This window comes from Neodiprion lecontei, chromosome 2, assembly GCF_021901455.1.
Source record: "Neodiprion lecontei isolate iyNeoLeco1 chromosome 2, iyNeoLeco1.1, whole genome shotgun sequence".
Lineage (NCBI taxonomy): Eukaryota > Metazoa > Arthropoda > Insecta > Hymenoptera > Diprionidae > Neodiprion > Neodiprion lecontei.
Window position 1 is genome coordinate 1187289 of NC_060261.1, and position 27984 is coordinate 1215272.

At 37.5% G+C, this 27984-nt stretch overlaps 6 protein-coding genes across 19 annotated transcripts; 2 read left to right on the forward strand and 4 right to left on the reverse strand.

The window, feature by feature from the left end:
- Window positions 1-466: 466 nt before the first annotated feature.
- On the reverse strand, window positions 467-5335 carry LOC107222601 (AFG3-like protein 2). Of its 2 annotated transcripts, none has more exons than XM_046731785.1 (14): window positions 5124-5335; window positions 4643-4772; window positions 4170-4503; window positions 3984-4077; window positions 3679-3847; window positions 3404-3542; window positions 3146-3264; window positions 2697-2972; window positions 2365-2592; window positions 2051-2277; window positions 1791-1967; window positions 1434-1652; window positions 1089-1372; window positions 467-701 (listed from the first exon to the last, which is right to left on the reverse strand). In XM_046731785.1, exons 1-14 carry the CDS (start codon window positions 5208-5210, stop codon window positions 680-682), a joined length of 2505 nt encoding a protein of 834 aa, XP_046587741.1. In that variant the 5' UTR covers window positions 5211-5335; the 3' UTR covers window positions 467-679. The 2 variants fall into 2 exon arrangements, with proteins under 2 accessions (XP_046587741.1, XP_015517515.2); XM_015662029.2 differs by having other exon boundaries at window positions 1058-1372.
- A 565-nt stretch (window positions 5336-5900) lies between these two features.
- On the forward strand, window positions 5901-27761 carry LOC107222593 (protein tramtrack, beta isoform). Of its 8 annotated transcripts, XM_015662015.2 has the most exons (7): window positions 17864-17968; window positions 21775-21956; window positions 22756-22967; window positions 23091-23273; window positions 23544-23892; window positions 24061-24156; window positions 26252-27576. In XM_015662015.2, exons 2-7 carry the CDS (start codon window positions 21902-21904, stop codon window positions 26536-26538), a joined length of 1182 nt encoding a protein of 393 aa, XP_015517501.2. In that variant the 5' UTR covers window positions 17864-17968; window positions 21775-21901; the 3' UTR covers window positions 26539-27576. The 8 variants fall into 8 exon arrangements, with proteins under 8 accessions (XP_046587752.1, XP_015517501.2, XP_015517502.1 ...); XM_046731796.1 differs by lacking the exons at window positions 17864-17968; window positions 21775-21956 and adding an exon at window positions 5901-6024; XM_015662016.2 differs by lacking the exon at window positions 17864-17968 and having other exon boundaries at window positions 21818-21956; window positions 27359-27761.
- On the forward strand, window positions 7780-9702 carry LOC107222589 (probable splicing factor, arginine/serine-rich 7). The gene has a single exon (XM_015662009.2). The coding sequence runs from the start codon at window positions 8062-8064 to the stop codon at window positions 9559-9561; it is 1500 nt and encodes a 499-aa protein (XP_015517495.1). The 5' UTR covers window positions 7780-8061; the 3' UTR covers window positions 9562-9702.
- On the reverse strand, window positions 9970-15720 carry LOC107222592 (dual oxidase maturation factor 1). Of its 3 annotated transcripts, none has more exons than XM_015662014.2 (11): window positions 15583-15720; window positions 13754-13934; window positions 13598-13655; window positions 13380-13514; window positions 11460-11558; window positions 11185-11338; window positions 10903-11114; window positions 10705-10821; window positions 10515-10621; window positions 10313-10443; window positions 9970-10149 (listed from the first exon to the last, which is right to left on the reverse strand). In XM_015662014.2, the coding sequence occupies exons 2-11, from the start codon at window positions 13913-13915 to the stop codon at window positions 10086-10088; spliced, it is 1239 nt and encodes a 412-aa protein (XP_015517500.2). In that variant the 5' UTR covers window positions 13916-13934; window positions 15583-15720; the 3' UTR covers window positions 9970-10085. The 3 variants fall into 3 exon arrangements, with proteins under 3 accessions (XP_015517500.2, XP_015517499.2, XP_046587750.1); XM_015662013.2 differs by lacking the exon at window positions 15583-15720 and adding an exon at window positions 14064-14202; XM_046731794.1 differs by lacking the exon at window positions 15583-15720 and adding an exon at window positions 14134-14156.
- LOC107222591 (zinc finger and BTB domain-containing protein 37) lies at window positions 15594-17889 on the reverse strand. Of its 3 annotated transcripts, none has more exons than XM_015662012.2 (5): window positions 17751-17889; window positions 17271-17457; window positions 17017-17193; window positions 16153-16678; window positions 15594-15964 (listed from the first exon to the last, which is right to left on the reverse strand). In XM_015662012.2, exons 2-5 carry the CDS (start codon window positions 17451-17453, stop codon window positions 15603-15605), a joined length of 1248 nt encoding a protein of 415 aa, XP_015517498.1. In that variant the 5' UTR covers window positions 17454-17457; window positions 17751-17889; the 3' UTR covers window positions 15594-15602. The 3 variants fall into 3 exon arrangements, with proteins under 3 accessions (XP_015517498.1, XP_046587747.1, XP_046587748.1); XM_046731791.1 differs by having other exon boundaries at window positions 17668-17786; XM_046731792.1 differs by lacking the exon at window positions 17751-17889 and adding an exon at window positions 17579-17704.
- LOC107222590 (zinc finger and BTB domain-containing protein 6) lies at window positions 19094-21824 on the reverse strand. 2 transcript variants are annotated; one of them, XM_015662010.2, is made up of 6 exons: window positions 21478-21823; window positions 21022-21208; window positions 20743-20919; window positions 19870-20386; window positions 19654-19713; window positions 19094-19581 (listed from the first exon to the last, which is right to left on the reverse strand). In XM_015662010.2, the coding sequence occupies exons 2-6, from the start codon at window positions 21202-21204 to the stop codon at window positions 19193-19195; spliced, it is 1326 nt and encodes a 441-aa protein (XP_015517496.1). In that variant the 5' UTR covers window positions 21205-21208; window positions 21478-21823; the 3' UTR covers window positions 19094-19192. The 2 variants fall into 2 exon arrangements, with proteins under 2 accessions (XP_015517496.1, XP_046587746.1); XM_046731790.1 differs by lacking the exon at window positions 20743-20919 and having other exon boundaries at window positions 21478-21824.
- Window positions 27762-27984: the final 223 nt, after the last annotated feature.

Here is a 27984-nt window from a genome sequence, read left to right on the forward strand (position 1 = left end):
TTAATGATGAATTGTATTTTCAAGACCAGTCTTATCATTTACAACTCGGCAAAGATTATGAAAAAAAATTACATTTTTTATCCTCTTATCTCTTTCCCGGATTGTCGACTAGGAATTGTTGGATGTGTCAATATGATTAATTTCTGTATAGTATAGGTGCCAAATTTGTATGTATGACAAAACTTGTGCTCTGTATTGAATTGATTTCAATTCGCGATTTAAAAAGAATTATTTTAGCTGTCAAATGTGATCGGACGTAATAATTGGAACAAATTAAAGAAACATTAAACGAAATCTCAGAATTGCCGAGCACTCTCTACATCCGAAAACCAAAAAAAGAAGAAACACTATAATAATGGTCCCAACATTTTCAATTCCTCATCAACGAAATTTTATTACCTCTACAATTTAATTACAACCAAGGAATAGCATGAAATATGAGGGTGTAATGAAAACTCGGTGAAGATGCGATCAAGTCCAATATAATTACAATTATTTGGTACTTTTTTTGACAAGTCAACACGCATGTTTTTGGTAAAAACCGTAAACAACAATTTTCTGTTCATCGTCTGTCCTTCGTTTCATCTCCTTGCACGTTCGTCTTAAGGAAAATCAGCCGGATGCAGAATGATTCGCGCACGTAGTACGTATTATTGCACGTAGAAACGTCGATATAACATTACGCTGATCCCAGCTCAGAACTTGAATTAAAAAAAGTTAGATTTGCCAATTAAAATACACGTATTGAGTACATGAATTGAAACATTCAATTTTCTATCAAACATCATTACCTTAAATAAATCGGTGGTAGAATAAACTAACAACTATTAGCACAAAGATTTGTAAAACTGTAAATATTTGATTAAATGACGCGTTGCCAAAACATTGTCTCCATCGTCGCGTTTCATGCGGTATTTCCATACATTAGGAAATCAAACAAAAAATCGTAAATGTGTTAATCGTTTCTTTTTTTCCGTATTAAAATACAATAATTATTTATTTTAATTTGTATATTATATATTTCTAAGTATAATACAGCGTACGAAGAGATACACACCGGACTATCACCTAATTCGAGAAATAATTACAATCGTTGCTGAGGTTGATCTTTGGGGGTCTCTGCTGCGGTAGTTGAAGAGGGTAATGGCGGCGTTGTGGTGCCCTCGGTAACCGATGGTTTTTGGTCAGACGAGTCGCTCCTCGACTGATTCCACTCTTTAAGTCCCTCGGGCAGAGTTGTGTCTTCCTCGAAGGATCCCGTTCCCTCGACGAATTGTTCGTAGGTTGATTTCTCCGGGAATGGTCTCGGCCCGAGGAGATCGATCATGTCATCTCGGCTGAGGATCTCTTGCTTCAGGAGACGTTCGGCAACCTGAAAGGATCAAGGATGAGCACCGTGAACATTTCTATTTCACTGATTCCCTCAAAATTACCTTGATAACGTCTTCTTTGTGCTTGTTCAGTAGTTCGCGTGTGTGATTGTGCGCGCTGGCGATCAAAGTGCGGACTTCAGAGTCGATTAATTGCGCGGTACCTTCCGAGTACGGTTTATCCATTACCATTTCACCAGGCTGTGGCAAGTCGAAGCTAACGTTACCTACTTTCTCGTTCATTCCCCACTGCGCTATTTGGGCGTAAGCGCTTTGAGTCACCTGTAGAGAGCGAGAAATTTTTCAAGTAGAATTACATGACTGAAGATTAGTCAGGGATCATTTGTGATTCTCGCTTCGCCAAGAATCGGTCCAATTTTCTCCGGAAAATGGCATTCTACGCGTGAATTAATGTAATACCTTCTTTAAATCGTCTTGAGCACCCGTCGTGATTTTAGAGAAAAATATCTCCTCGGAAACGCGCCCTCCAAGTGTCATGCACATTCGGTCGAAGAGCTGCTGTGTGCTGTAAAGGTATTGCTCTCTTGGCAGGTATTGGGCATAGCCTAAGCCTTTGCCACGAGGGATGATAGAAACCTTTCCAAAAGAGATAAGAGTGCAAGTTTACTGGATGATAGTCAACGGTTAAAATCACGCAAAATGCCGTGAAGTAAAAGTACCTTCAGAAGTGGATCTGCATGCTCCAAGAACCACCCTGCAACAGCATGGCCAGCTTCGTGATAGGCCACAGTTTTCTTTTCCTCGGGCTGTAAGACATTCGTTTTCTTTTCCATACCAGCGATAACTCTCTCAATAGCTTGTTCAAAGTTCTTCAGCTGGATATTAGTGTTCATGTCTCTAGCTGCTATTAAAGCAGCCTCGTTACAAACATTGGCGATGTCAGCCCCTGAAAGGTAAGCAGTTTGTCAATGGACAGCGCCAATGTTTAATTTTTCGCTCAGAATTATGACAAAGAAAAAGTATTTCGTCGAACCAGTAAATCCGGGAGTAAGTGACGCCATTTTTCTGGCTAGCTGGTCTTTGTCAAGGTCCGTTTTTAGCGGTTGTAAATGCACTTTGAAAATCGAAGCACGTCCCTTGATGTCGGGAGCCGGGACATATATTTGCCTGTCGAACCTTCCGGGACGCATAAGAGCTTTGTCCAGGACGTCGACCCTGTTTGTGGCTGCTAATACAACTACGTTTGTTGTAGTATTAAACCCTTTTGTTACGGAAATAAAACGAATTTTAATAAACCAATTATCGGGCTGCAACATACCTAGACTTTCTTGCCTCATAGATAATAATAAATTCAAGTTAGTTCACCGTCCATTTCTACGAGCAATTGATTCAACGTATTCTCTTGCTCCGAATGTCCTCCAAAACTCCTTGACCCCCTCTTTCTTCCAACGGCATCTATTTCGTCAATAAATAATATACAAGGTGCGTTTTTCCGTGCCATTGCGAACATATCTCGCACTCTGGAAGGACCTACTCCAACAAACATTTCCAAAAACTCTGAACCTGAGACTGTGATGAAAGGGACATTGGCTTCTCCAGCCGTCGCTTTAGCTAGCAATGTTTTTCCAGTTCCGGGTGGACCTGTGAAGTTCTATAATTAGTTTCAGAGACCGGTAAGAAATCAATTGCAGTAAGGGAATGAAAAAATCAATTGATGAAATTGTGTTAAAGGTATTGCCTGCATGTAAGATAACTAAAGGTACTTTTCTTTAGAAGTAGGAAAAGAAGCAGGATAAGTAATTGAATAGATTGACCTGTAAGCATAGCCCCCTTCGGTATCTTTGCTCCTAGATCCATATACTGTTTTGGATTTTTGAGAAAGTTTACAAATTCCATGATTTCAATCTTAGCTTCCTCGCATCCGGCTACGTCCCTGTTGAATGTGAATAAGTCTTTTTTATTTAATCTTCACGCACTTTTGATGATCAACGATTATTTTCACATTGATCATTTAATTTTCAGTATTTTGGACAATTGCCAAGTTCGAAATTAAACACAGAGTAAGTACTCACTTAAAACGTACTCCAATTTCACTGGAGTTAATGAGCTTAGCAGTTGATTCCATAACACCGCCAAATAATCCACCCCCTTTGCGCCCTCCTCTGCCACCCATCATATCAGCAGTACGTCGCATCATGTATAATAAGAAAACTAAATTGAAAAATTACATTTCGTCAGAGAAAGAGATTCAAAGTACAGGTGAAAGATTTTCAAATAATGTATACTACATGCTTAACAACTAGCTGATGTTGAAACAGGCTTAATTGAATAAAATAATTGTACATACGTGTAATTAAAATTGATGGTATTAAACTAAAGACTAAACTCCCAAATTCAATTTCAGTCTTATATAAAACAGGGATGTAGTTCTGAGGTTCAACATTCAATTCCACTTGAGCATTTTCCAAGTTTCGCTCAAAAGAATCCACGCTTCCAATAGCAAACCAGGGAGCAGGCTGGAAGGCATTAATGCATGTGTGTGAATCTCATGTAATTTAGTATATAATTAGATCTCACGAATAATCATTCCTGATGTAATTAAGTAAAATTTATAGTGATAAAGGAAAATAACACGTCACTTCAGTTACATACAAACATATCTCCACCGTGACCTGGCAGCAGTTGAACTCGAACCCATTTCTTGTTGACAACTTCGAGCTTTTCTACTATACCCTTGGACATATAGCTGTAAAGATGAATTAGAGGTATATAATCGTTGTTTACTCTGCAACATATTGATTGAAATTGAATAAACCAAAGAGATAAACCACCGATTACCTGTTGAGAAAATCTCGCCATGTGATTTCTTTATATCCCATTTGCGAATACGCAAAATATCCGAATAAAAGGAATGCCCCGACCCCACAGAAAATCATAAGCGGGTCTTTATTCGAACTCTGTGGAATTTTTCCTCCGGATCCGGACTGTGATTTTTCCCCAAATAATTTAAACGACCATTGTGACCCGATGGGTGGCTTTTGATCACCGCTCGGTGGCGGAGGTGGCGGTTTTGATTCTTGAGGTGGGCGTGATTTCTGTGCGGCCTTCGCATCTTTCGCTGAGCTCTTTTGAGCTTCCTTTTCAGGCTTCAACTCTGATTCGCTTGTTCCACCTGATCATAATCCCACACTCATTATCCAAATATGAGATTAAACTCATTTCATAAAAATAAATGTTGAAACTGAGTAACTGTAAAACCAGAATAAGATGGAAATTTTATTCAAAGTTAAAAACAAGAAGGTGATAGCTACCAGTCTTTCTTCTATAAAACTTTTCAAATCCCTTTGGAGGTTTCTCACAGAATAGTCGCCACTGTTGCTGAACATGCTCGATAGTAGGTATTTTTGAACCGTACTGCAGTACAGATAACCTCTGCCAAAACTGTAATAATAAATAATAGTAATGAGTCTGGCGAACCGTGAACAGATCGCGTTAATAAGCTGAGCTAAGTTGGAGTAATAACAGAGCTTTTTAACCATAATACATTTTAGTCGCGTTAGCTAACAGCGAGTGTGGAACTGGTGATGTTATTTGTATAAGAAGCACATTGGGTAATGTTGTGCAATTTTTGTGAAAAATTTTAATACGTTTACAAATGAGGGAGGGAAAAACGGGAATCTTAAATTATCGAAAAATAATATTGAACATCAAACAGACGTAATATAACAATCGTGCACAGTGGGAAACAATATTAGCGTGTTATGTCATAGGTTATGTCAGTTTATTACGCACCTGTAAGTGATCGCGACGACCGTTTAGCACCGATTTGAGAATAAACTTTTCCAATTTATTCGCCGTCGATAGTAGCTGATTTGCCATATTCGTCTAACAGTGTTTCACTGACATAGGAAAGGTGACGAAACGATGTATTTTAGCTTGTTACACAGAAACCTTTTCACCGGCTGCTAACCACCATTTTACTCATTCTGCTATTCCATAGACAAACATACTCGCGTCAACTTTATAAACTCCTATATTGCCAGCACCCTATGCTTCTGACGATCGCAATTGGATTCGAAGTTACATCAGTTATGCGACATCTTAGTTCTTTTGTAAGCTAATGGCCAAATTGGGCTGTGTGTTCGTCAGTGTTCGTCAGTTCTTCAGTTAACGGTCGGTAATTGGCATCATGTGCAGCCTTCGTTGGTAAGTGAATACTAGCCAACCATGCACTGCGATCGCTTTATGATCCGATGTCTTCGATATTCAGTTTTTTTCACTTCCAAATCCCTCATGAGGCTGGCTCTTCAATTTAATAGAATACGACTGCTCGGTGCTTCAGTTCAACTCGGTTTTCCGTTTACCGCTTCGAAACTTTGACTCCGCATGGACACGATTTAATTTGTATCCAAGCGTAAGAGAATTACTGGTGAGGCAGGTCTCAACAGCGTTTGTTTACTATCCGTGTATATCAATATGTACTTCGAGAGCAAACCAATAACTATACGATTGATATGACGGGAGTAGCAAACCGAAGTTAGCTGGTTCTGAAGTTCGAAACGCAACATCGGAATACGCGAAAGTTCTGCGATCGCAGTTCGATTAAATTTACATGTGACACGGTGTGATATCGAGTGCATACATGCTGGTTAAGTATTCTGCATAGAAATTCTCCCCCGGAAGAAAAATAATGGTGAGTGTGAATCCAAGCATTAACCTATGTTCTTTTATAAACAATTGTTCCAGTAGTACAAACAATTGATAAACGATCGAAGCGCTGCCATCTTGACATTTTACCACCAACTTAACGACCAGCTTTTGGCGTACCGTTCGTGTTATTCGTATGTGTTGTGTTTGAAGTGAAAGACATGTTGCGAAGTAATCGCTAATAGAGGGTTTTATGTATGATTTGTTGAACGGTAGGGTCAATGCGTTAAAGAATCAGTACCAACGAACGACGAAAAGGGTTCGTGTTAACAAAATACATGTGTTCAATTTTCAGTCGTTGTGACCCAAATTTGGGTAAAATTCTAAATTGTTTATGTAACTCTATTTTCTCTACAGTCGGTTCATCCCGTCAAAATGTAGTCTCGGTGAATACTATCATGTGCAGTATATTTAACCACGTAGTTCCGTTCAATTTTTGGGACGTAAAGCTATCTAATCGTATCGCGCTGTGATCATTCGCGTCGATGAGTGCATGTATATTAGGATACCATAGGTGGATTCACATGGCTAACGTTATTAATTGATATAAATCGTTGAATTGTGATCATCGTTTAGTATTCAAACTATATAGTGATTCTGAATGATTTTCCCCTCGAAAATGTGCATTTATTCAGTGTCATCTACATGAATATAAAGGTGAACGCTTAGAGCTTACAACGATTGCGGCTGGAAGGATTTATTCTCTGCGATGTCGAGGCCGAAGCGTGAGCCAAAGCCGCGGCAACATTGATACCTGAGGGTGCAGTATAACCAGGTATAACTAACAGTAAGTCACATGAGCTTAAATTGTATTATCTCTGACTATAAGTTTTTTGTGGAAAAAAGTACCATGCCAAACAACGCGCGATCTTTATATTTCGACCCTAGAGCATATAGAATCGGACGTGTGAAAATCGATTCTACTAAAAATTAAAGGGTAAAATATAACCAAAATCCAAACCCTAAGACAGTCTACCGTCTACACTACAAAAAAAATCCGACAAGATTTTGTGTCCGGCTTGTGTCCGACATTTGTAGCGGATCTGTGTCGAATCCGACAGAGATCTGTCGGGTTTTTTATGTAGGGGAGGTTCATCGGGACGCGGGAATAGAAACCAGACATGTTCCGAAATAAAATTTTGGTCATCAAGCCGCAAACCGAGTTCATTTACGACAGAGCCGAATAGGATCCGTTCACATTTTCTATCCTTGTCTCTCGCCTGGAGGATAACTTCGGATTTTGTGTCGGATCTGTGTCGAATCCAACAGAAGTCTGTCGGATTTTTTAGGTAGGGTACTCTCTGCTTTCGTTATTCTTTGTTTTAAGCATTATCGCACTCGAATATTTTCACGTGTCTCGGTTTAATAAATTTTTTCATCCTATTGTTGTCTCGGAACCCGAAACCTGCAATCCGAGAGTAAGTAAAAGAATAGATTCCTGCCTATAAAAATTGATTCTCTCGAAATTCGAAGGTTAATTGGAGAATCGATAGAAAAGATAAATTTTCCCCACCAAAAGGATTAGATCCAATTAGATCGGTTCTCCCGAAGATCGATTCAGAATCCATGTTCAGAATGGAACATCTCTAGTGCGGTGCTGCCCTCTGATCAAGCGTTTACAAAAAATGTCGCTACTGGTCGTTACAGCGCTGATTCGTTTAGGTAACTCCAAGGTCCCTAGATTAGGACCGTGGGTAACTCGCTGATATTAGTTCTATGCTCGTCGACCGTCGTGCGTAGTTTGTGGTTAAACGGTGTTCAGAGAACTCTGGTGAGCGCGTCCGTTCCGCAGTTCCGTTCGTTCCAAACTATCCGAACGGCGTTGTAATTTGTAAAGCATTGTGCACGAAGCGATAGTGAAGCGTGAATTGCAATGGTTTGTATCCTAGCTAAAAGTAAGACTGAAGTGATTGAGCTCTGACTGTGTCAACACGGTTGCACCGAGCCGTCAACATTCTGACGTGATAACCGTGGTATACGACTGTTAATTACTAGCTGATCACGAAAACCTACTACCGAGAATATGGCGGTGGGTTCGACCAAGGTGGTCCAAGTAACCAACATCGCGCCACAGGCGACTAAGGACCAGATGCAAACTCTGTTTGGCTACCTCGGAAAGATTGAAGACATCAGGTTGTATCCGACGATAAGAGACGTCGCGGTTCCTGTCCAGTCTAGAATATGTTATATTAAATTTCACGAGCAGGGCAGCGTCTCCGTTGCCCAACACATGACCAACACTGTATTCATCGACCGTGCGCTCATAGTCATACCCTATCAGAATGGGGATATCCCTGATGAGCAAAGGGCACTCGAACTGACCAACAACGGGACGGTTGTTCCAGGTTTATATCCATCGGAGCCAAAACTTCCAGCTAATGTTGTCAACTCGATAGAAGGACATCCTCCGAATCATGTTATAACAACGATCGATCCGAGGCTAGAGTCCAATGGTCTGCCGTTGTACCCGCATTTGCCTGGTCACTTGGACAGCCGAAGAATCGAAGAGATTCGTCGAACTTTGGTGGTAGCCAATCTCGACTCTTCTGTCTCACAGGATCAATTGTTGGACTTTTTTGCCAGCAACGGTGTGGAGATAAAATACCTCAGAATTTGCACCAGGGACTCTGACACGGATCACTATGCTTTGGTCGAATTGTCCGAACAATCGTCTGTTATTGCTGCACTGTTGTTGAATGGCAAACTCTTGGCAGAGAAACCGATAAAATTGTATCACTCTATCCAGTCAATTGCCAAGCCTGAAGCTAAGAGCAACGAGGCAGCACAGAAGGAGATAGAAGAAGCCATGTCCAGGGTAAAAGAAGCTCATAATTTAATATCTGCTGCTATAGATCCTATGATTGGTATGCTTTCCAAGGACAAACGAAGTCGCAGTGGCTCCCGTGGACATAGATCAAGATCCAGGTCGCGAGGAAGGAGCAGGCGATCCAGGTCTAGGAAAAGGTCCAGATCCAGGCATCGTCGATCTCGATCTCGTCATAGGCGCAGGTCGCGTTCCAGATCCAAGCGGTCCAGATCAAGGGATCGTAAGAAGAAGTCACCGTCGCGAAGGAGGAGCAGTTCCAGAGGGCGTCATAGATCCAGATCGAGGTCTAGAAGATCTCCTTCCAAGTCACGCAGATCCAGAAGCAGATCCAAAGATCGAAAGAAGAAATCGCCAACTAGGAGGAGAAGCCGGTCTCGGTCTCGCAGCAAGAGATCCAAATCTAGGTCCAGAAAATCAAGATCCAAGTCTAAGTCGCGTTCGTCAAAGTCAAAATACTCTGAGAAGAGCAAAGACAAAGATAAAGACAAGGAGCGGCGCAGTAAAGACAAGTCAGACAGTAATGGAAAGAAGAGTGATGTGGATAAATCTGAGAAAAGTGAGAAAAGTGAGAGGGAAAAGAGCGATAAGAAATCTAGCAAGGATAAAAGATCGGAAAAAGAGTCTAAATCGGACGAAAAGAGTCGTGGTGGATCGGACTACAGCGACAGTAAAGATAAAGTAGAATCAGAAAATTGATGACGCAACATATTTTTATTTTCAATTTAAAATTAACACTCATTTCTACCTGTCAATCAGACATCGTTTGTAAAAATAATAAAATGTAATTACAGAACACAGTAAATTCATTAACTCAATAAATCAACTATGCAAAATTCAGTACAAAATGTGGGGTAATTTTGTATTTTATCTGTGTTTTTTTCTGTTAATTATAATTCTTAAGCATCGTAAGTGTATAAAAAACAGAATCTAAGCTCTTACGTGTGCATGTCATTACGAAATTCTCGTTTGAAACATTAATATAAAGATGCATTATTTCTGAACTTCAGGATGATCTCAAATTCGGTAAACTAATAAAGTTAGTATTACTCAGATTTTACAAACACAATTATTCCAAAGTCTTTCCAAATTTGCAAAATTCAAAGATATTTTTCAATGTTTTGTCATATTAACATCACTAACTTCAACTAATGCAAACACTCGTCGATTATTATCTTGGCAGTTCTTCTTCACCTTCGACTACATTAAATTTTCTTTGATTCTCACTGCATCGACGGTAAATACAGCATCTCTCGGCTATGGTTTGTGACTCCCTGCATTGAAACCCTGAAATTTATTAAGATTCATTACCGAACTTGAATTTATACAGGATAGTAAAATAGCAATTTGTCTTATTTTTATACTTAAAATTATAGATTCAAAAAGTTATAAAAAATTTATATGACATATCTGGAAAGGCTGGTCAAACAGTAAAATTTTGTCCGTTTACCCTGGCTGATTGGCAGTGTTTGCATAAATTGGGTCCTCATTGTCATAAGTCTCACGGATTGGAACTGGTGGTGGTAATCTGTATCTATTTTTCCGAGCTATCGCAACTGATGATCGTCTCTTTAAAACCCTCTGAAATATAATAACAAGTGAAAGTAATTTTTTCCCATTCAATGAAATATTTTTGAGTATAATTTATATACCGTTGATGCTTGGTCATGACCATCCATCTGAATCGTTAAACGTTGCATCTCCATGTTATTTGTTTTTCCGCCTATTTTTTGCCGCAGAAGTTCAACCTCATTGGCCGCTAATTTAAAAAGAAATAATGTAAGCTTTCCAAGTGAAACGTCCCTTAGGGACACTGAGCTATTCGAATCATGATGTACTTACAGAGTACACAATCATCAAAGTCGTCTATGGAATCAAGCCCAAGGAAAGAGGATAACTCTTCCGTAAACCAAAGATCCATAACAAACATTACAGCCGCAAATAATAAACACATGAGTCCTGTAAAAGTATTAAAATGAGTAAGAGTGAGTTGCGCACTTCTTAATCAACTTGATTATGTATTGTCCTTTTTATACGTACCACACACTAATGCCATCCAGAAATTCGATCCATAAGATGTAGTTATTTCACCATGTTCAAATGGGATGACTAGCGGGTAAGGGTTGCGTACAGAGCTCCAAACGATGCAAGCTAAAATCTGCAATGCACCGGTCAAGGCGAGAAAATAGGCTGCGTAACAACCCGATTTGACTAGAAATATGTTGGTAACGATCCAAGTGGCAAAGGCAGTCCTGGAATAAAATTGAATCAGCATTATTATCAATAAGGTTTCAGGAAAAATTTATATTCTTTAAACCTTACCACATTAGAATATGAGTGTACCACCCAGCCGTTCTGTAAAATCTACCGTATCTCAATCCCTCTCCGTCTACAACCAAATACTCCATGATCGAGAGAATTGGAATAGGTAAACCTTTTCGTTGGGCCTCACGGAAGCTTTGTTGAAGCAAACCAGCTAGAATGTAAAGTTATTCGTAAATTCAGTAACTTGATGCAAAGTTGGTGGCTTAGTGAATCTTACATCCTGTTACAACATACCCAGGTAATAATTTATTGTACTTTAGAAAGCATATTACCGTAAGGGCCAAATCCAAATCTCCCTTGGTCCCAAGTCCATGAAAATCTCTCGTTGTAATTGATTATCTCACCCTCTAATGGCGTGTTATCGGTATTTGCTAAGAGGAAAAAGATGAAAAAATATTGCACGTAACCAGGGGTGTTATATAAATTATATGATGAGTAGGTATTCTCGACCTCGTATATACTCTGTTATTGAATCTTGGTGATCGGTCAATTATGTAAACGTATTTTTAGTTAACGTTTTGGCCCGGATATGGCCCCTCCTCAGAACGATTTATTTATTTAACTGTCAAGAACAACAAAAATTTTTTATAATAGAAGTACAATCAGACATTAAATATTGTAGATGTAATACTCTTAGGGCTATTATATATTATTGGTCAGTGAGTACATTTTGATTAATTGAAAAAAGATAGGCTTAGAGTGTTATTTACCTTTTTTTTTTAAATATAGTAAGCGGACTAAGATGCAGTCGAATTCATAATTTACAATTTGTGAAGACAATGTTCTTTGAGTAACGGTAGTCATTGTCACTCTTCTGGTTGTTTTACATGTAGGAGTTACGAGTTGGAAGTCATTAATTAAAAAGATTAAAAAACTATGTTTCTTCACAGTCTATATGTCATTGTATTAAAAGGTTTTAAAGAAGGTCTTTTTAGCAGTAAAATTAGTTTGCACAATGTCAAGAAGTGGAGCTGGGATCTTTATGACTATGTTCTCCATGTCTAACAAAAATTATTTTTGGTTGAACCGATTGGGTCAACTGGTGAATAACGACTGATGGGAGAAACAAATATGATCCAGAGTGAAGGTGAACCTAATATAAACAATTATATAGAAAAACAGAAAAATATTATGTGAAAAAATTATGTAGAAAAACTGTGCTATGGGGACAATAATTTTATGTGTCTAGTTAAGGTTAAACAATATGTGTTGTGTGGGCGAAGATTAGCGGTTTGTAAATATTACTTAAATGTTCAACATCTTGTCTATGATTAACGGAATTGGTGTGTCCTACAATATTGCACATTTCTAGTAATAGTCTTTTATAATAATTAGGTTCTTCACAGAGGATGTTTGTATTGTCGTAGCTAAAACTATGTTGTTTATTGATCATATGTTTTGTTAGAGCAGTGTGACGTTCTTGAATCTCTTGTACATTGCGTTGATGTTCTTTGATTCTGGTGTTTAGGTGGCGGCCAGTTTGTCCGATATAAACTTGGTTGCAATCATTGCAAGGTATTTTATACACAACATTGGATCGTTTACCCTTGGGGATCCTATCTTTTCCCGTGTCAAAGACTATTTGTAAATCTTTTGAATTTTTAAAGCAAGGGTAAACGATCCAATGTTGTGTATAAAATACCTTGCAATGATTGCAACCAAGTTTATATCGGACAAACTGGCCACCACCTAAACACCAGAATCAAAGAACATCAACGCAATGTACATGAGATTCAAGAACGTCACACTGCTCTAACAAAACATATGATCAATAAACAACATACTTTTAGCTACGACAATACAAACATCCTCTGTGAAGAACCTAATTATTATAAAAGACTATTACTAGAAATGTGCAATATTGTAGGACACACCAATTCCGTTAATCTTAGACAAGATGTTGAACATTTAAGTAATATTTACTTAATATAAACGTTAACTAAAAATACGTTTACATAATTGACCGATCACCAAGATTCAATAACAGAGTATATAAATTATACTCGAGGAAATTGGACTTTATTAAAAAATAGTGTGTATTAATAGACGTAAAAACAATTTCATAACAAGGAGTTCAATCACTCTTGAAATCTGATGTAAAGCAGATTACAAGATCATAGGTTTTCAAAAGATTTCAAATGATTGCAATAGATGTCAGGGTGTGTTCAAGTGATTAACCCCTCGCTTCATACCTCGTAGCGTGATATTTATCGAACGTAGTCCCAATTTTATGCCGATGCTGGCGTTTACTTGGTGTGGACTACCAGCACGATACGGTACCGCACTCTTTACACTTCCTACTTCCCACTCTTGGCCGAAATTTCCCACTGATGAATAAAATTATATACTAGCATATCAGGCATTTTGAACTACAATGTGTCTAATTGTAATATATGGTATTGTGACTTACGCATCAAGAGACAGCCGATAATAATACTGCATATGATTTTCGCTGCACCGGCCGAGCACTGAAATAAAAAATAAACCATATATAGATCATCTCAAATTGCCTTGCTCTGTAAAACGGATTTGTTGTAATTTAAGTAAATCGGCAAAATATACATACTCTTATAATACTGAATCCAAGCACGGCGATCAGAAAAGCAACACCAACGATAACAAAAGCCAGAATGAGACCAACTTCCAAAACGTCAACAGTGACTGCAGTTTTCACCTCTGCATACTGTGTTGGGAAATTTCCCAATCTCGCAAGATCGAAATAACCCATCGCGAACGACTCGCTTGAACTATCAAAATAATAAGAAAAATGATAAATAACAATTAAAGAGGTGCGAGCATTGTCACTTATGATAATGCAATGTCCAGTGCATCTAGAAAACGTTATGAATATAATATTGTTTGAATTGCAATCGTACCAATCTGGTATCTAATTGTAGCTTCACTACGTATAGTAAGTAAGGCGTGACTACTGATGCATCGACTCACTTTGTTACCCAGGATCTACGAAAGTGTATATCCCCGTTATTATCTTGCTTTTATATCCGTGGTTTAGTATTTATCTACAAAGGATGTGGTGTAAGATAAGTCAATTCCCGTTGTCTGAAACTCGTTTATTTATGTATTCATTGCATAAGTTTATAAGTTTTTTGATAAAAGTTATAAATACGTCTTAGGATGTTGAAGGATTACAGTTACCAGGGTGTCTATTAGCCCGAGAAACCGTTGTACTCCGTTACGTTTGATATCCTCACTGCGTTTCAATAAATTGTTTATAATTTTATTTGAATGAAATGAATATCTGCGGTTGAAATTTCGATTTTTTTTCATTTGATCCATTTTTTGACGATTATACAAATATAGACAAACAGCATACAAAAAACTGAAAATCGGTATCTCTACTCTTAAAGAAAGGTATTACTATACACTCTAAAACAATTCTGAGTGACGAGTAACAAAGTCTGGTGACATGGTATGGAAAATCCTTATACAATATTTACTGTTTACACGGTATTATACACGGTGTAAGTAAAGTTAAAAACCATTGCAGAATAAATTACATATCAAAACCTTATGAATTGTAAAAAACATCACATTGTGCGAAGTTTTCAAAATTCAAAATAAATATGAAGAGGTCATAGTTCAACAATCGTACGGGCCTTGAAAGTTTCGCTTTTGAAGCAAACATTTTCGAGATCCTTTTCGCATTTTTCAAAAGGGACATACATCCCGAAAATTCAATTTACAAATTTCTAATTAAGAATCAAGTGTAGAGACGAACCCAGCGCACTTCCAACATATGTTACCTAGAAAGTTGATTTTCTCCCACACAATTTCACCACCTTGTTTTGGTAAATCCGTGTGGTCAAAGCAAAGATTTAAGCAATAGGAAAATGAGGGATCTTAGAAAATATGAATTTTTCAAAAAAATTTTACTCAAAAACTGTGACGAATAAAAATTTGAAAAAATGAAGAATCTTTTTTCATAAAATGTAAAAAGATAGCCAAGTTGCAGTCAGATCAAAAATTTCAACTTTGAAAGTCTTGCCAAGTTGGCACGGAAAGCCACGTACGTATACATCTAGTTGTGAAAATCTATTTAGAAATTTTGTTATAAGTACCCTGAAAACTTTGAAATAGCCTGGAAACTCCTAGAATATTCAGGAAATTTTGAAATGAAGAATTAAAAAGACAGCCTCTTTACTCGTAAGATTGAATACTTGCTGCTGAAGTCCCCTTTGGCTATTGTCTTTATTGAAATTATGTCTAAAATACAAATGAAATGACCCGTTCCTACATTTCGGTACTCAGGATGAATGATAGTAAATATAAAATAGCAATTTTTTCACTTTCCTACATGTTTCATGTAGAAAATATATCTCGTGTTTTTTATTACTACAAAAACTATTGTGGTTAATACAAATTTGATTTACATACCAGTTGTGACATGTGTTGATTTACTGTTTATTTCTCTTTGCGTTACGATGGACATAAGAGTGTACACGAAGACTGTTGCTGTTTTTGTATGTATTACCACAAAGTTTACACGTCAGACTTTCAAGAGGTCCATGAACGTAGCGAACATGTATTTTGAGATTGCCTCGCTGACTAAAGTGACGCATACACCATGGACAAGAGTACATGCAAATAACTTTTCCTCTCACTGCTCGTATCGTTGGCTCTAATTCGGACACAACGCGCAGTATCGTTTCCAGAGGTACACTGCTACCTGGGGCACCCATTGTTTGTCGCCCTTGACTAAAGTCGCCTCCAGTGGTTGAAAAATCGGCACTAAAAGCTTCTTCCAGTTGGCTGAATGCTGAAACAAAAACCAGCATGAAATCTTTCTATCTTTGTTGATCAAGAGAATTAAAACACTCTGCAATCACAGAACGAAATTTTTTTGGTTCGTACTTTATCTTCAAGAACTCGTTTAGCATAGTTTGGTCAAAACGTAGGGAGAAGGGTGGATACAAAATTGAATAAAACGATAGAAACGTAACTCACCATTTGCCGCCAAGTTATCTTGTGCACGTAGATTGCTATTCCCGTCATCTAAATTCTCTTGGCTATCATATTCTCTCTTGCAGACAATGTTGCAGCCGATATCCGATGTGTAATCAACGAACTCGTCTTTCGTTCTTAACAGGTCAGCAACTTCGGAGGTATGGTGTAATTGCTCATCTGAAGCATTGTTTTCCATTCGATTAAGATCATCATCTTTTGTACTTAATATATCACATATAATACTGTCAGGTTCGATGTTTCTTTCTTGATCAGAAAATTTATTGTGCACAGATTTTGTCGATGCAGGAGATATTGTGTCTTGTGACAAACTTGTCATTTCTCTGGCTTCAGCAACAGGTGAGACACCTTCCCGTGCTGTTATCATAGACTTCTCATGGTCAAGGGAATTTCTTTCAGACTTTCGTACTGTCTCAAGCATACTCTCCAATTCCCTAGATTGTTCCCGAAGATTCTCTCCAAGCTCTGATCGTGAGATGTTATTGATGGTGACTGAGTTACCATCTTCCTGTTGAAAATTGAAGTATAGCTTGAATTAATCGAATAGAGGTGATGAGGTAAAATTGATTGGTTTTGTGAATTCCATGTTTAGTAATTCATTATGCTTATCTGCTATCGTATATTGCAACATTGAGGCAATGAAGAGAGATTTAAGATCTCGGCTGATGGACCAGTGTTTTTTTTTATTCCAATGAGCGCTCTTCAGTTAGTCTTCATTAAATTTCTACACCCAAATCGTAAAAGTCTTAGAAAAAAATGGGGCAAGGCTGATAATTTTATTGTGTCCATTAATTTTTATAGTCATATTATTTAGGAGTCTGAAAAAATGGTTGGTCAGATTGTCACCTCACTCTTATCCTTAGTGAGACCTTTGATTTGCAGTGTTTCGGCTACTTTTAAAAAGTTTCCAAGGTCTTCTTGTCTGACATGAACTTCACCTTGGTATATGAAATGCAGCAAAGCAGACAAATCACGGTAGTTAACGTCTTTGAGTATAACTATCGGATGCTTGCAGGAATTCATCTGCAACAAGTAACAATTGAATAAATGTCATTTGCATTCAAGATGAGACAGCAAAATTGTAACAATCAAGATCGAACCTTGAAAAGTTCCTTGAAGTAAGTGCTACATAGCGATAAAATCAGCTTATGGGCTCGTAACATTTGTCCTTCGGCTGCAAGTGTTACATCGACAAGCTGTTCATCACTAAGCAAAGTGTATAAACCTGAAGACAAATTTGCTGGAAAGCTGTTCCATACTAGCGAAAATTGTTCGCCAGACATTGTGCTGAAAGAAAAATACATGCATGTTCAAAAAAATATCATTAGGATTGATGTCTACACCTAATGAAGCTGAGGGTAAGGCTCGCAGATGTAGTTTTCGAGCTTTCCGAATGCAACTGACGAACCTAATATTCCTTGACAAAGTCAATGGTTGTCACACACCACGCGACTCTGACTCGATTCAACAGTTTAAAGAGAAATTCTTAAGTTGTACCGTGTTCTCTATTTCCTCGAGGTATTTCCTATCAGTGGAACGACTTGTTTTGATACCTAACGTTCGTGATAATTGTAGTTTACCTTAGGACGCTACGTCCGTTGTCTTTAAAGATCTGAACAGATCTGATGGCTGGATGGATTGCAGATCAGGTTGATTTTATTCAATGCTGATGTGACCGGTGGTTAGAAGGAGACAGAGCAAGGTTCGGGCTGATTCGAGTCACTATCCGTATTTTTCTACCGAGTTTACGACTACGCATCAGACAGAGACAGAACTAGAAGCCAGCCACGCTCTCTCTGTAATTATTATTATTTTTTATTCTTATATTCATTCTCCTTTCTTTTTATTGTTTGCCACTACCACTTAACCCTGTGAATGATACAGCATAATGTATGTATGCATACATACATACATAAACTCTATCCATCTATCTATATATCTATCTATCCATCTATCTATCTATCTATCTACCGCCTGTGTATCTCTTTCTAGTCAGCGGTCGCTTTTTCAACTCTCATCACTGTTCATACTTGCCGTCTTTGGATACCTTGTTGTATAGCTTTTACATCATTAGAACAATTAGTAATGAATTAGGAGTGAAGTTGAGAACAAACGTCTTTAAAATTCATCCTAAATCATCAAGCATCTCGTGATACGTTCACACGGGAATTAAGTCTCAAATTGTATCTTGTACAGCTCCTGCTGATGCGGGTGTTGACAAGCTCGTGAAAATGCAGATCAGCAACAAACTCATGTCAAAATATCATGTATGAGACTTTCTACATTAAACGCGAATGCGATGAAATAAATAAAAAATCAAACTCGATATATCCTGATTTTTTTGAATAAACAAACAGTAATTAATCGTCACTCAAATTCCATTCTGAGATTTCTCAGTTTTTTAAAAACCTGATAAAGGAATAGGGTTTAAATTGTTTCAGAATTTTTGTCGCGAGATTTCACTTTAAAAAACACGTTTCCATCATAAAATTGTTTGTAACAAACAAAATTGTTCGCTATCCCAAAGTTGCATAAAAATACAATGCAGGTATGTTGCAAGAGTTTGAAAATGTTTATTTGCATTGGTTTATAGAATGACAGGGGACCGAAGACTTGAACGTTTCAACGAGACCGTGTTTCTGATTTTTAGCCTTGATTGCCAAATATTAATGTTAAATAAAGAAAAATTGTTTCATAGATTTACTAGTTCCATGGAATGTACAGATAAAATTGTGACAATCTAACAGAACACGCTATCAGAAAGATATTTTGCTTGACGTTGAATGATTCTCATGAGCTTTGCTTGCTTAGAATTCTTCTTTGGCCCATTTGTGCCCAGAGAACTTATAATTGAATTGAAAATGAAATTATTCATCCTTATGGTACAGTACTCAGGATAAATGATAGTATGTAAGCGTATAATAATAACAATTTTATTCGCTCTCCTACATGTTTAACGTAACAAATTAGTCTTGCGTTTTCTAGTACTACAAAAACTATCATATTTAATACAAATTTGATTTTACATACCAGCATGTGCTGGTTTACTATGTTTGTTTCTCTTTGCATTATGATAGAGATAAGAGTGTACGCGAAGACTGTTACTATTTTTGTATTTATTACCACACAGTTTACATGTCAGACTTTCAAGAGGTCCGTGAATATAGCGAACGTGTAATTTGAGATTCTCTTTACGAGTAAAGTGACGCAGGCACCACGGACATGAATACATGCGAATAACTTTTCCTCTCTCGACTCGTATGGTTGGCCCTAGTTCAGAAACAACACGCAGTGTTGTTTCCAAAGGCAAACTGCTGCCTGGGATGCCCTTCACTGTTTTGCGGCCTCGGCTGTAGTTACCTCCATTGAATGAAAAATCCGTACCAAAAGTTTCTTCCAAGTGGCTGAATGCTGGGATAAAAACTAGCATAAAGTCCAGCCATTTTTATTGTTCAAGAAGTTCAAAAGCTATGTTAAACTTACGTAGAGGTTCATCCTGGTTGCTTGGATTATAAGTAAGAAGTTGTGAATTTTCAAAACACTCTGTAATTAGAGAAATTGATTTTTTTTTCGTTTTCATATTTCAGCTTTAAGGACGTATGTAGCAAACAGTTTGGTAAAAAACTTTGCCAACACGAAAAATTGAATAGAATAGTAACGAGGTGACTTGATTTTTATTGAGCATGTTACGCTACTTACTATTTGCTGTCAAGTTACTTTGTGCATGTAGATTACTGTTCTGACGATCTAAATTCTCCTGCTTAGCAAATTCCTTATTGCAGACCAGGTCGAAGTCTATGTCAGATGTGTAATCAACCGGTTCATTTTTCGTTTTCGACAAGCGAGCAATATCTGAGGTATAGTCTAATGGCTCGTCTGTGACATTCTCTTCCATTTGTTGAAAGTCTTCAGATGTTCTATTCAATATGTCACGTACAATACTATCAGGCTGGGTGATTCTTCGTTGGTCAGAAGCTTTATCATATACAGATTTCATCGGTGGAGGAGATACCGGATCTTGTGACGAATTCAATGTTTCACTAGTTTCAGGGATGGGTGCAATTTCTTCCTGTAGAGTTGCCACAAATGTTTCATCGTTAAGAGACTTTCTTTCCAAGTTCGATACTGCTTCAAGAATACTCTCTAGTTCCCTAGATTGTTCTTGATGATTCTCTCCAGGCGTTGGAACGTTGTTGTCGGTAACTGAGTTATCTTTCTATATGTGAACAATGATTTAAGTATAGTTTCAACTAATGGAATAGAATTTTTTTTATACTTATTTCACAGAGAATAATGACATGGGTAGTGCAGTAAACAGCCGTTTCTTTTTTTACATTTCAAATTTGGAACTATTTTTTACATTCACACATTGAAGAGAACTCTTAAGAACTAGCCTAACGGACACAGGCGTTTTTTTGCAATAAACGCTCTTCATTTTTTTTGCACTAAATTTGGCCACACGAATCATACAGCTATTTGAAACGAACCATTATGAGACTGGTACTTTCTTTCAGTTAATTTTTTTCTCAATATTGTTTAGGAGTCTAAAGAAATAGTTGGCTAAATTATCACCTCACTCTTGTCTTTAGTGAGACCTTTGATTTGCAAGGTTTCAGCTACTTTTAAAAAGCTGGCAAGATCTTCCTGTTTGACACGAACTTCACCTTGATACATGAAATGCAGAAGAGCAGACAAATCACGGTAATTAACATCTTTGAGAATAACTATCGGATGTTTGCAAGAATTCATCTGCAACAAGGTATTAACAATTCTTAGTCCGCAAAGATTGAGCAATTAAATGTTATTTCCATTAGAAATGAAACAAGCGACTCTCGACTATCAGAATCAAACCTTGAAGAGTTCCTTGAAGTAAGTGCTGCATACTGACAAAATCAGCTTATGTGCTTGTAAAATTTGACCTTCCGCCGCGAGTGTTACATCGACAAGCTGTTCGTCGTTAAGCAAGGTATATAAACCCGAAGACAAATTTGTTGGGAAGCTGTTCCATACTAGCGAAAACTGTTCGCCAGACATTGCGCTGAAAGAAAGAGACATCCATTTTCAGAAAATTTCATTAGGATAGATGTTGTCAACTAACGGAGCTAAGGACAAAGCTCACAGATATTGGTATCAGACTTCGTGAATTGAATTGAACATAACTTTCACTGACAAAGTCAAGCATCTCGCATGTCCCCGAGACTTGACTGTATCGAACAGTTGAAAGTGAATTCCGAAGCTGAATCATGTTCTTTGTTTACTCAAAGGTTTTTCTTTCGGTAGAAGTGGTTTAACGACTGGTTTTTATACCTGACGTTGATGATGATTGCAGGTATTTAAGTTGGGTGCGTTGTCCTGGTTGTGGAGATGTTTTATCATTGAACAACTCATGAATTACGAGTTAAATTCCGAAAAAGTATAAACTTCGTAATTCATTCTATATTATCAGACGTCTCGTAATACATTCACTTGTAAATATTGACATATACATTTTCCCTGATAATTTAACTATCATTCGTATTTCGTACAGCTTCTCCTGGTCCAACAGTCTCGCAGTATCGTGCAAATATCAGCGACAAACTCACGTCCATTTATTTGTGTTTTTAGGCGGTGTACAACAACTCCACGAACTATGCAGCCCGAGCCCCCGAAGGACGTAAATTAAACATTTAAAAAACAACAAAACACCCATCTTACGGCGCTGCATCGCATTTCCACGCTCATATCCATATGTATGCATGGGTATAGAGTGCATATGCCGCATGCGTGCTATCTTCGTACCTGCATAGGTATGTATGGGTACTCGGTAGGCGTGTGTCGTGTGTTTTACGTTCAGTGTATTCACGTGAACACATGACTCGTTGTATTTACGTACGACGGCCTGCACCGAGATCGTGCCTAGATCCATTACGGTGATTGCGACGATAGACGGATAGAAGAATACCGATTAGAGAAGGGAAACTCCCAACTCAAGGGATACAAATTACAATGACACGTTTATTTCGAGAGCTTATCGATCTGAAGGGGAGAAAAAAATCCCGACAGGCAGAGGCGTCGTTTTAAGTACTAGCCCGTCTCGTACTACATCGTTACAAAACAAACTAGATCGTCGCCATTTTATTTTCCTATTATCATCTTGTTTCGCTTGTGGTCGCGGTACAGTCATGATGACGACAACTACTCGACGGTAAATTCTGATGGTGAGGCAGGCAGGCGATTTTTTTTCCCCCCCGACTATGAAATAGTTACCGTAAACATTTGGTAGAGACAAATGCCTTGGGCGGAATAATATCGGAGCGAATGTAATCTTCTTATCAACGTGTTTCTATCGCTCCAACAGTCAGAATACCCTCACAGGTGTGATATTTCACTGATCTACATACGTCGTTGCACGACACAACAGATATTATTATACGTAATGTAATACGTATTACATCCTCGGTTCGCAATTTCACTCCCTGTGGTGCGTTAAATTCGTTTATGGCCCTTGTTTGTTATTACTTAATTCCCTTGACCTGTAAACTTGACAGCTTTCGCTGATTCTGTAGACACTCCTTTAACAATAAACAACCTGTGAATTTTGTTCAGCTCGAGATATGGCCAAGAATCGAAAGAACATGGACAATTCAGATTATTCTTTGAAATGGAATAATTTCACCTCTAATTTAACTTGTGGTTTCCTCTCACATCTCAGCGATCATGAATTAGTTGATGTAACGCTGGCCGTTGAAGGAAAACTCCTGCAAGCTCACAAGCTTGTTTTATCGGTTTGCAGCCCGTACTTCAAAGAAATATTCAAGGTAAAAATCCTTGTCAGTTAAGGAAAAAAACAAACAAAACAATTTGTGAAATCTGCATGTCGTTCGATAATTATAAACATTCTCCAAATTTCGAGATTCCTTAAGTCTTCTGATTGCATTTAGGCAAACCCATGCACTCATCCCGTCGTTGTCTTAAAGGACATGGGCTACTCGCAAGTAGAGGCGCTGTTGAAATTTATGTACAAAGGTGAAGTAAACGTTAGTCATAACGAGCTAGCCTCGTTCTTAAAAATCGCAGAAGCACTGAAGATAAAAGGTTTAGCCGGCGACCAGAATAGCCACAGTGTAAGTCTATTTTATTTGATTAAATGTTATCCAAGTCTGGAACAATGCCGAAGCTTGGCGCCTATGTTACTGTAAAATGAATTCTATCGATTGAACAAAATGACAACAGTAAATTCTTTTTCAAGCAATCGTTAAAGGTCTTTTTTGTTTTTTTTTTTTTTTTTTTTTTTTTATAAAAAATTTACCAAAGTTTATCAAGACTGTTGATGCATTTATTATTAAAATCAAAGTCAACACCCTGAATAGTTAATGACTAACAATATTCTTCAGGATTCACCGATAGAGAGCGACACGCCTCTTCCTCCTTCCGAACTAATCGAAGAAGTAGACTTCGATGTGGCTACTTGTTCTAATCCCAATACCGGTGAAACGTGTTCGGAAACTTTAGATGGAAATAGGCCTGTAAAAAGGCTACGAGAATCAACGAGGTCTCGTTCCTTGACCCCCAAACGAAACAGAACCTCACCTCCAGCTTTGAAAGAAATGGAATATTTAAAAGAGAGTCCGCACAGTATTAAAGCAAAGTCTGAACCAGAGGATTTCGACGTAACAGACGAGCCATATTTTCTAGACCAACCGTTGGAGCAGTTTTTAAACTCTCAAAATGACGCAGAGAAAGGTGATTATGAAGGAAAATTTTTTTTAACTGTTACCAGCTAACCCGGAATTTAAAAAGAAATTGTTAATTGAATTTGAACTGTTTCTTATTAAGCTGTCTTAATCATTCATAATAAAACTGCTGATATTATTTTTAGCCATTGTGTTTACTGATTATTGGCATTTTAAGGTTTTCTCGACGGAGGTGGTGGTGAGCTAACTGATCAACCATCCATGAATAGTCCAATGCCTTCGGCATGTTCACAAGGAGGAGAAGGCGTCCAAGGTAAGTTTGCTGAAACATGTTACCCCAGTATTTGTTATTGAAATATTTTGAAGATATACTTAATTGACCGTACCCCTACTTAAATGAATTGCTGTTGATTACATTACGATTACACTCAATTTATGACATAATTAATTTCTCTTCTAAAGATACCAAAAAATACTACCATCGAGCAAATATATCTTTCAAATATTTCAACATCTAGTCTACGTTCTTGCATTGTGTATTTTAAACAATACTAAAATATAGCTAATGTGAACTCCTGATAGAGTGACTTGGGATAAATGATAGTAAAGTTCAAAATTGACATCCATTTGATGTTCAATATCTGAGGTATTCGTTATCCGGTTAAGTAACAGATCTAGTAAAATTGTAAATGTGGAGTACCTTTAATCCTGATCCAATCATATGTAGGGTTGAACAAACTGTATCAAGGATCACTACATCATTTCATATTCAAAATCATATTCAAGTAGATTGTTGAGAGCTCATGTAATCTCATTCATTGCATAAACACCTGCTTTCATGAAGGAACCGCGGTCTAGTTGGTCCTTAGGTACACTGGCAATCTTTAGACGAAATGTATGATACTTATTTATCATACTTGGAAAAGTATGCTTTCCGTAAATCTTGCAAACCCTAATAATTGGCATAAATTGGCCAATTATTTTTACGCCGTGCCATTTCGCAGCTTTTTTTGTGATATTCCTATTACCACAGGCTCTATAAATCCAACAATAAGAGTTTCCAATAATCAATGCAGTAACCGTAAACCTGTTTTGCATTGAGAGAATCTTGAAGCTCGTGATCTGATATATCCAAAAGCAAGATTTGCTTCTAGTCTGGAAAATTGGTTATTTCATTTATAACCACTCTTAGAATCGACTAGACACCCACGAAATACTGTTTGACAAATATTGCTAACGTTCAGCATATTCAGTGAGACAGTATCTGCTCCTTTTCTCTTTCAAAAATCTCTGAAGAATTCGCAAAATTATGCATGTCATGTTATTCGAAATAAGTGTTGAAAAGTAATATTAATGTTCTGAAACATGATGGACAAAGGCATCACAGCAACATTTCAAATCGACATCAGGCAATTGGAAAACATATTTCAATGTAATTTGTTTGTGAATACGGTGCAAAATTTCTTCTGGTAAACGTATAACTGAAAGAATGATAGATCAGGTATGAAACATCTGACGATTATTCAAATTTTTATAGTGAAATGCATTGAAAGAAGTGCCTGGCGCGTACATTTCAAGTAAAAGGTGAGTGAGACAATGATACTAGTATATTGGTGTTCTCAGGCCTCTTGTCGTTTATACGGAGTTCCAGAGGTAATCTTCAGCTGGTTCACGAAGGTCACATCTACACGGTACATTCCAGGGCGGGTGTCAAAACTTATTGGAAATGTATATACCGTTCGTCGCTTGGTAAATGTCAAGCGAGGTGTTACACAAAACATGGTTGTGCCGTAGTGTCTCAGCCGACAGTTCCGCCACACGATTCTCATCTTAAAACCATCGAAAAACATAGCAAGGCTGGAAAAATGGTTCATACTCTCAGATATTAGGGAATTACTGAACGCGGTTTATACTTATAAGTATATCAACCATTGTAAAATCTAGCTGTGTATACAAAACCTACGGGTTTTGATTCTACTACGTGGCATTACCTGAGTGACTATCGTACACAATCATATACACATGTACCTTATGAGTTGGCATATAAATATATACATATATATATATATATATATATATATATATATATATGAAGAGCTAATACTTACAAATAAAGCTATGTGTATGCATCATACGAGACTGTTTTATCACTCAAAACTCGTTTGTCGCGCCCGGGTAAGCTATAGTTTTTCTGTGAAGACAGTAATCATTTTCCAAGTTGGGAATTGAATCTTACCCTACAGCTCAATGAATACAAGTGAAGAGAAAGCTATTGTACACTTACCTTCATCCGACGCGTTTGAAAAAGGAAAAAAAAATTTGGCACATCTGGTAAATTGAAAAGAATGTTGATCGTTTTGTCCAATAATAGAGCCTTAATTAATACACGACGTATTAATTTTTTGTAGAACAAAATGGTAGAGCGATGCGACGGCTTCACTTGAATGGGTTTGTCTACCATGCAGCCTACAGTATTAACAGAGGTCCTGGAATTAGAACCTATTGGAGGTGCCAAGACAACTATAAAGGGAAATGCAAAGCTCGTTGCATTTCGGAAGATAACTTAATATTAAGAATCAATGGAACGCACAATCATGATAGACGAATATCCGAATATTCTTGCTATTTTTTCTCCTCCGGCAAGAAAATCGAAGCTAACGTTTCGTATTGTTTACCAATTGCCTCGAATATGTAACACTTGGTTACTATTTGTCAGCAATTTGTCTAGGGCGCTGCCAATGTGCAAAAGAACAGTTCCTATGCAGCTACAATATCTTACTACTTATCATTTATACTATGGGAAGTATCACGAATCAAAGATCGCCAGTGTATTCAAGTCCAAATGGTACTTTTTATAAAATCCGACTGATTACTAATGGTATTGTAAATCATATACTTTATATTATTATTAATCAACTTGCGGTATCATATTTTTTTTCTCGACAAAAGTTTTGTTATCTTTTAAACTCCGTCAACGCACGCTATAAGTACACGCTACAGGGTTGGTAGTAAATCGCTGCGAATTTCAGAACGTTCTATTTCTGCAAAATCGTAATTTGGATAATTTTTTTTGTTTTTACCATCCCAGTATTACAGCAGGTGTAATTGTAGCTTATTCCCAGAATTCGCAATTCAGTTTTCACTACATCATTTTAACAATTTTCTTGTGTTGATAATAATACCTACTTTTTAATTAATTGTCGTCAATATTCAACAACGAATTTACTTACTAACAGATTTGTCGTAGATTTACTTAGACTGCTCAACGACTACCAGCCTTGACATTAGCTTCTTGAAATTTTTCACTGTCCTGTACTTGTAAGTTAAGATTAAGCCGGTAAGCCAATTGCATATAAGATTGTAACCCCTGACTGAAACAATGCATTATTCAGAGTTTGAGACTGGAAGAGGGTAGCTTTGCTGAAATTGAAAATTATAGAGAACGATGTTTACAACAATATATCTGAGGTACTGAAAGTATGATATATATACATATATATATATAACATTTGCAGTTGTGGAACCAGTAACTTACAGACTATCCGCACGAGGCCGCCCACAATTGGTCTATGAAGGATATGTGTATAATCTGACATCGCGCTCTGAAGTATTGAATCGATCCCATTATCGGTGCGCCGAACAACACCGTGGTTGTCGCGGCAAATGTGCAGTCATCGCCGAAAGGTTCATGCCCACCGGAGTTCGCAACCATAACCACCCTCCCGGTTACCAATCAGAATACCATTACAGGAAGAAAAAAGGACTAGATACAGATATTATTTAAGTTAGCTTAAATTCTGTCAGCAAAGAGAAAAAAAAAAGTCATCGTTGATTTTATGAATAGGCGAAGAGGAATTAACGGAGACTGTTGGCAGGAAGAAAGCAAACAGGAAACGGTATTTAAAGCATCTTTGAGATTGAAATAATCGTTCTGGAGTCTGTTCCTTTTCAAAATGATGTACGATGAATCGAAGAAAGTGGGTCGAGTTACCTGTCGATAAACATTATACATACATATTGTGTATATGGCTAGTGGTAAAGGAATTTTGGCAAAAAAAAACAAACTATGTAAGAGAGAAATAATGTTATATTACTATATTATATATGTATTAAATTACACATACACGACATATACATACTT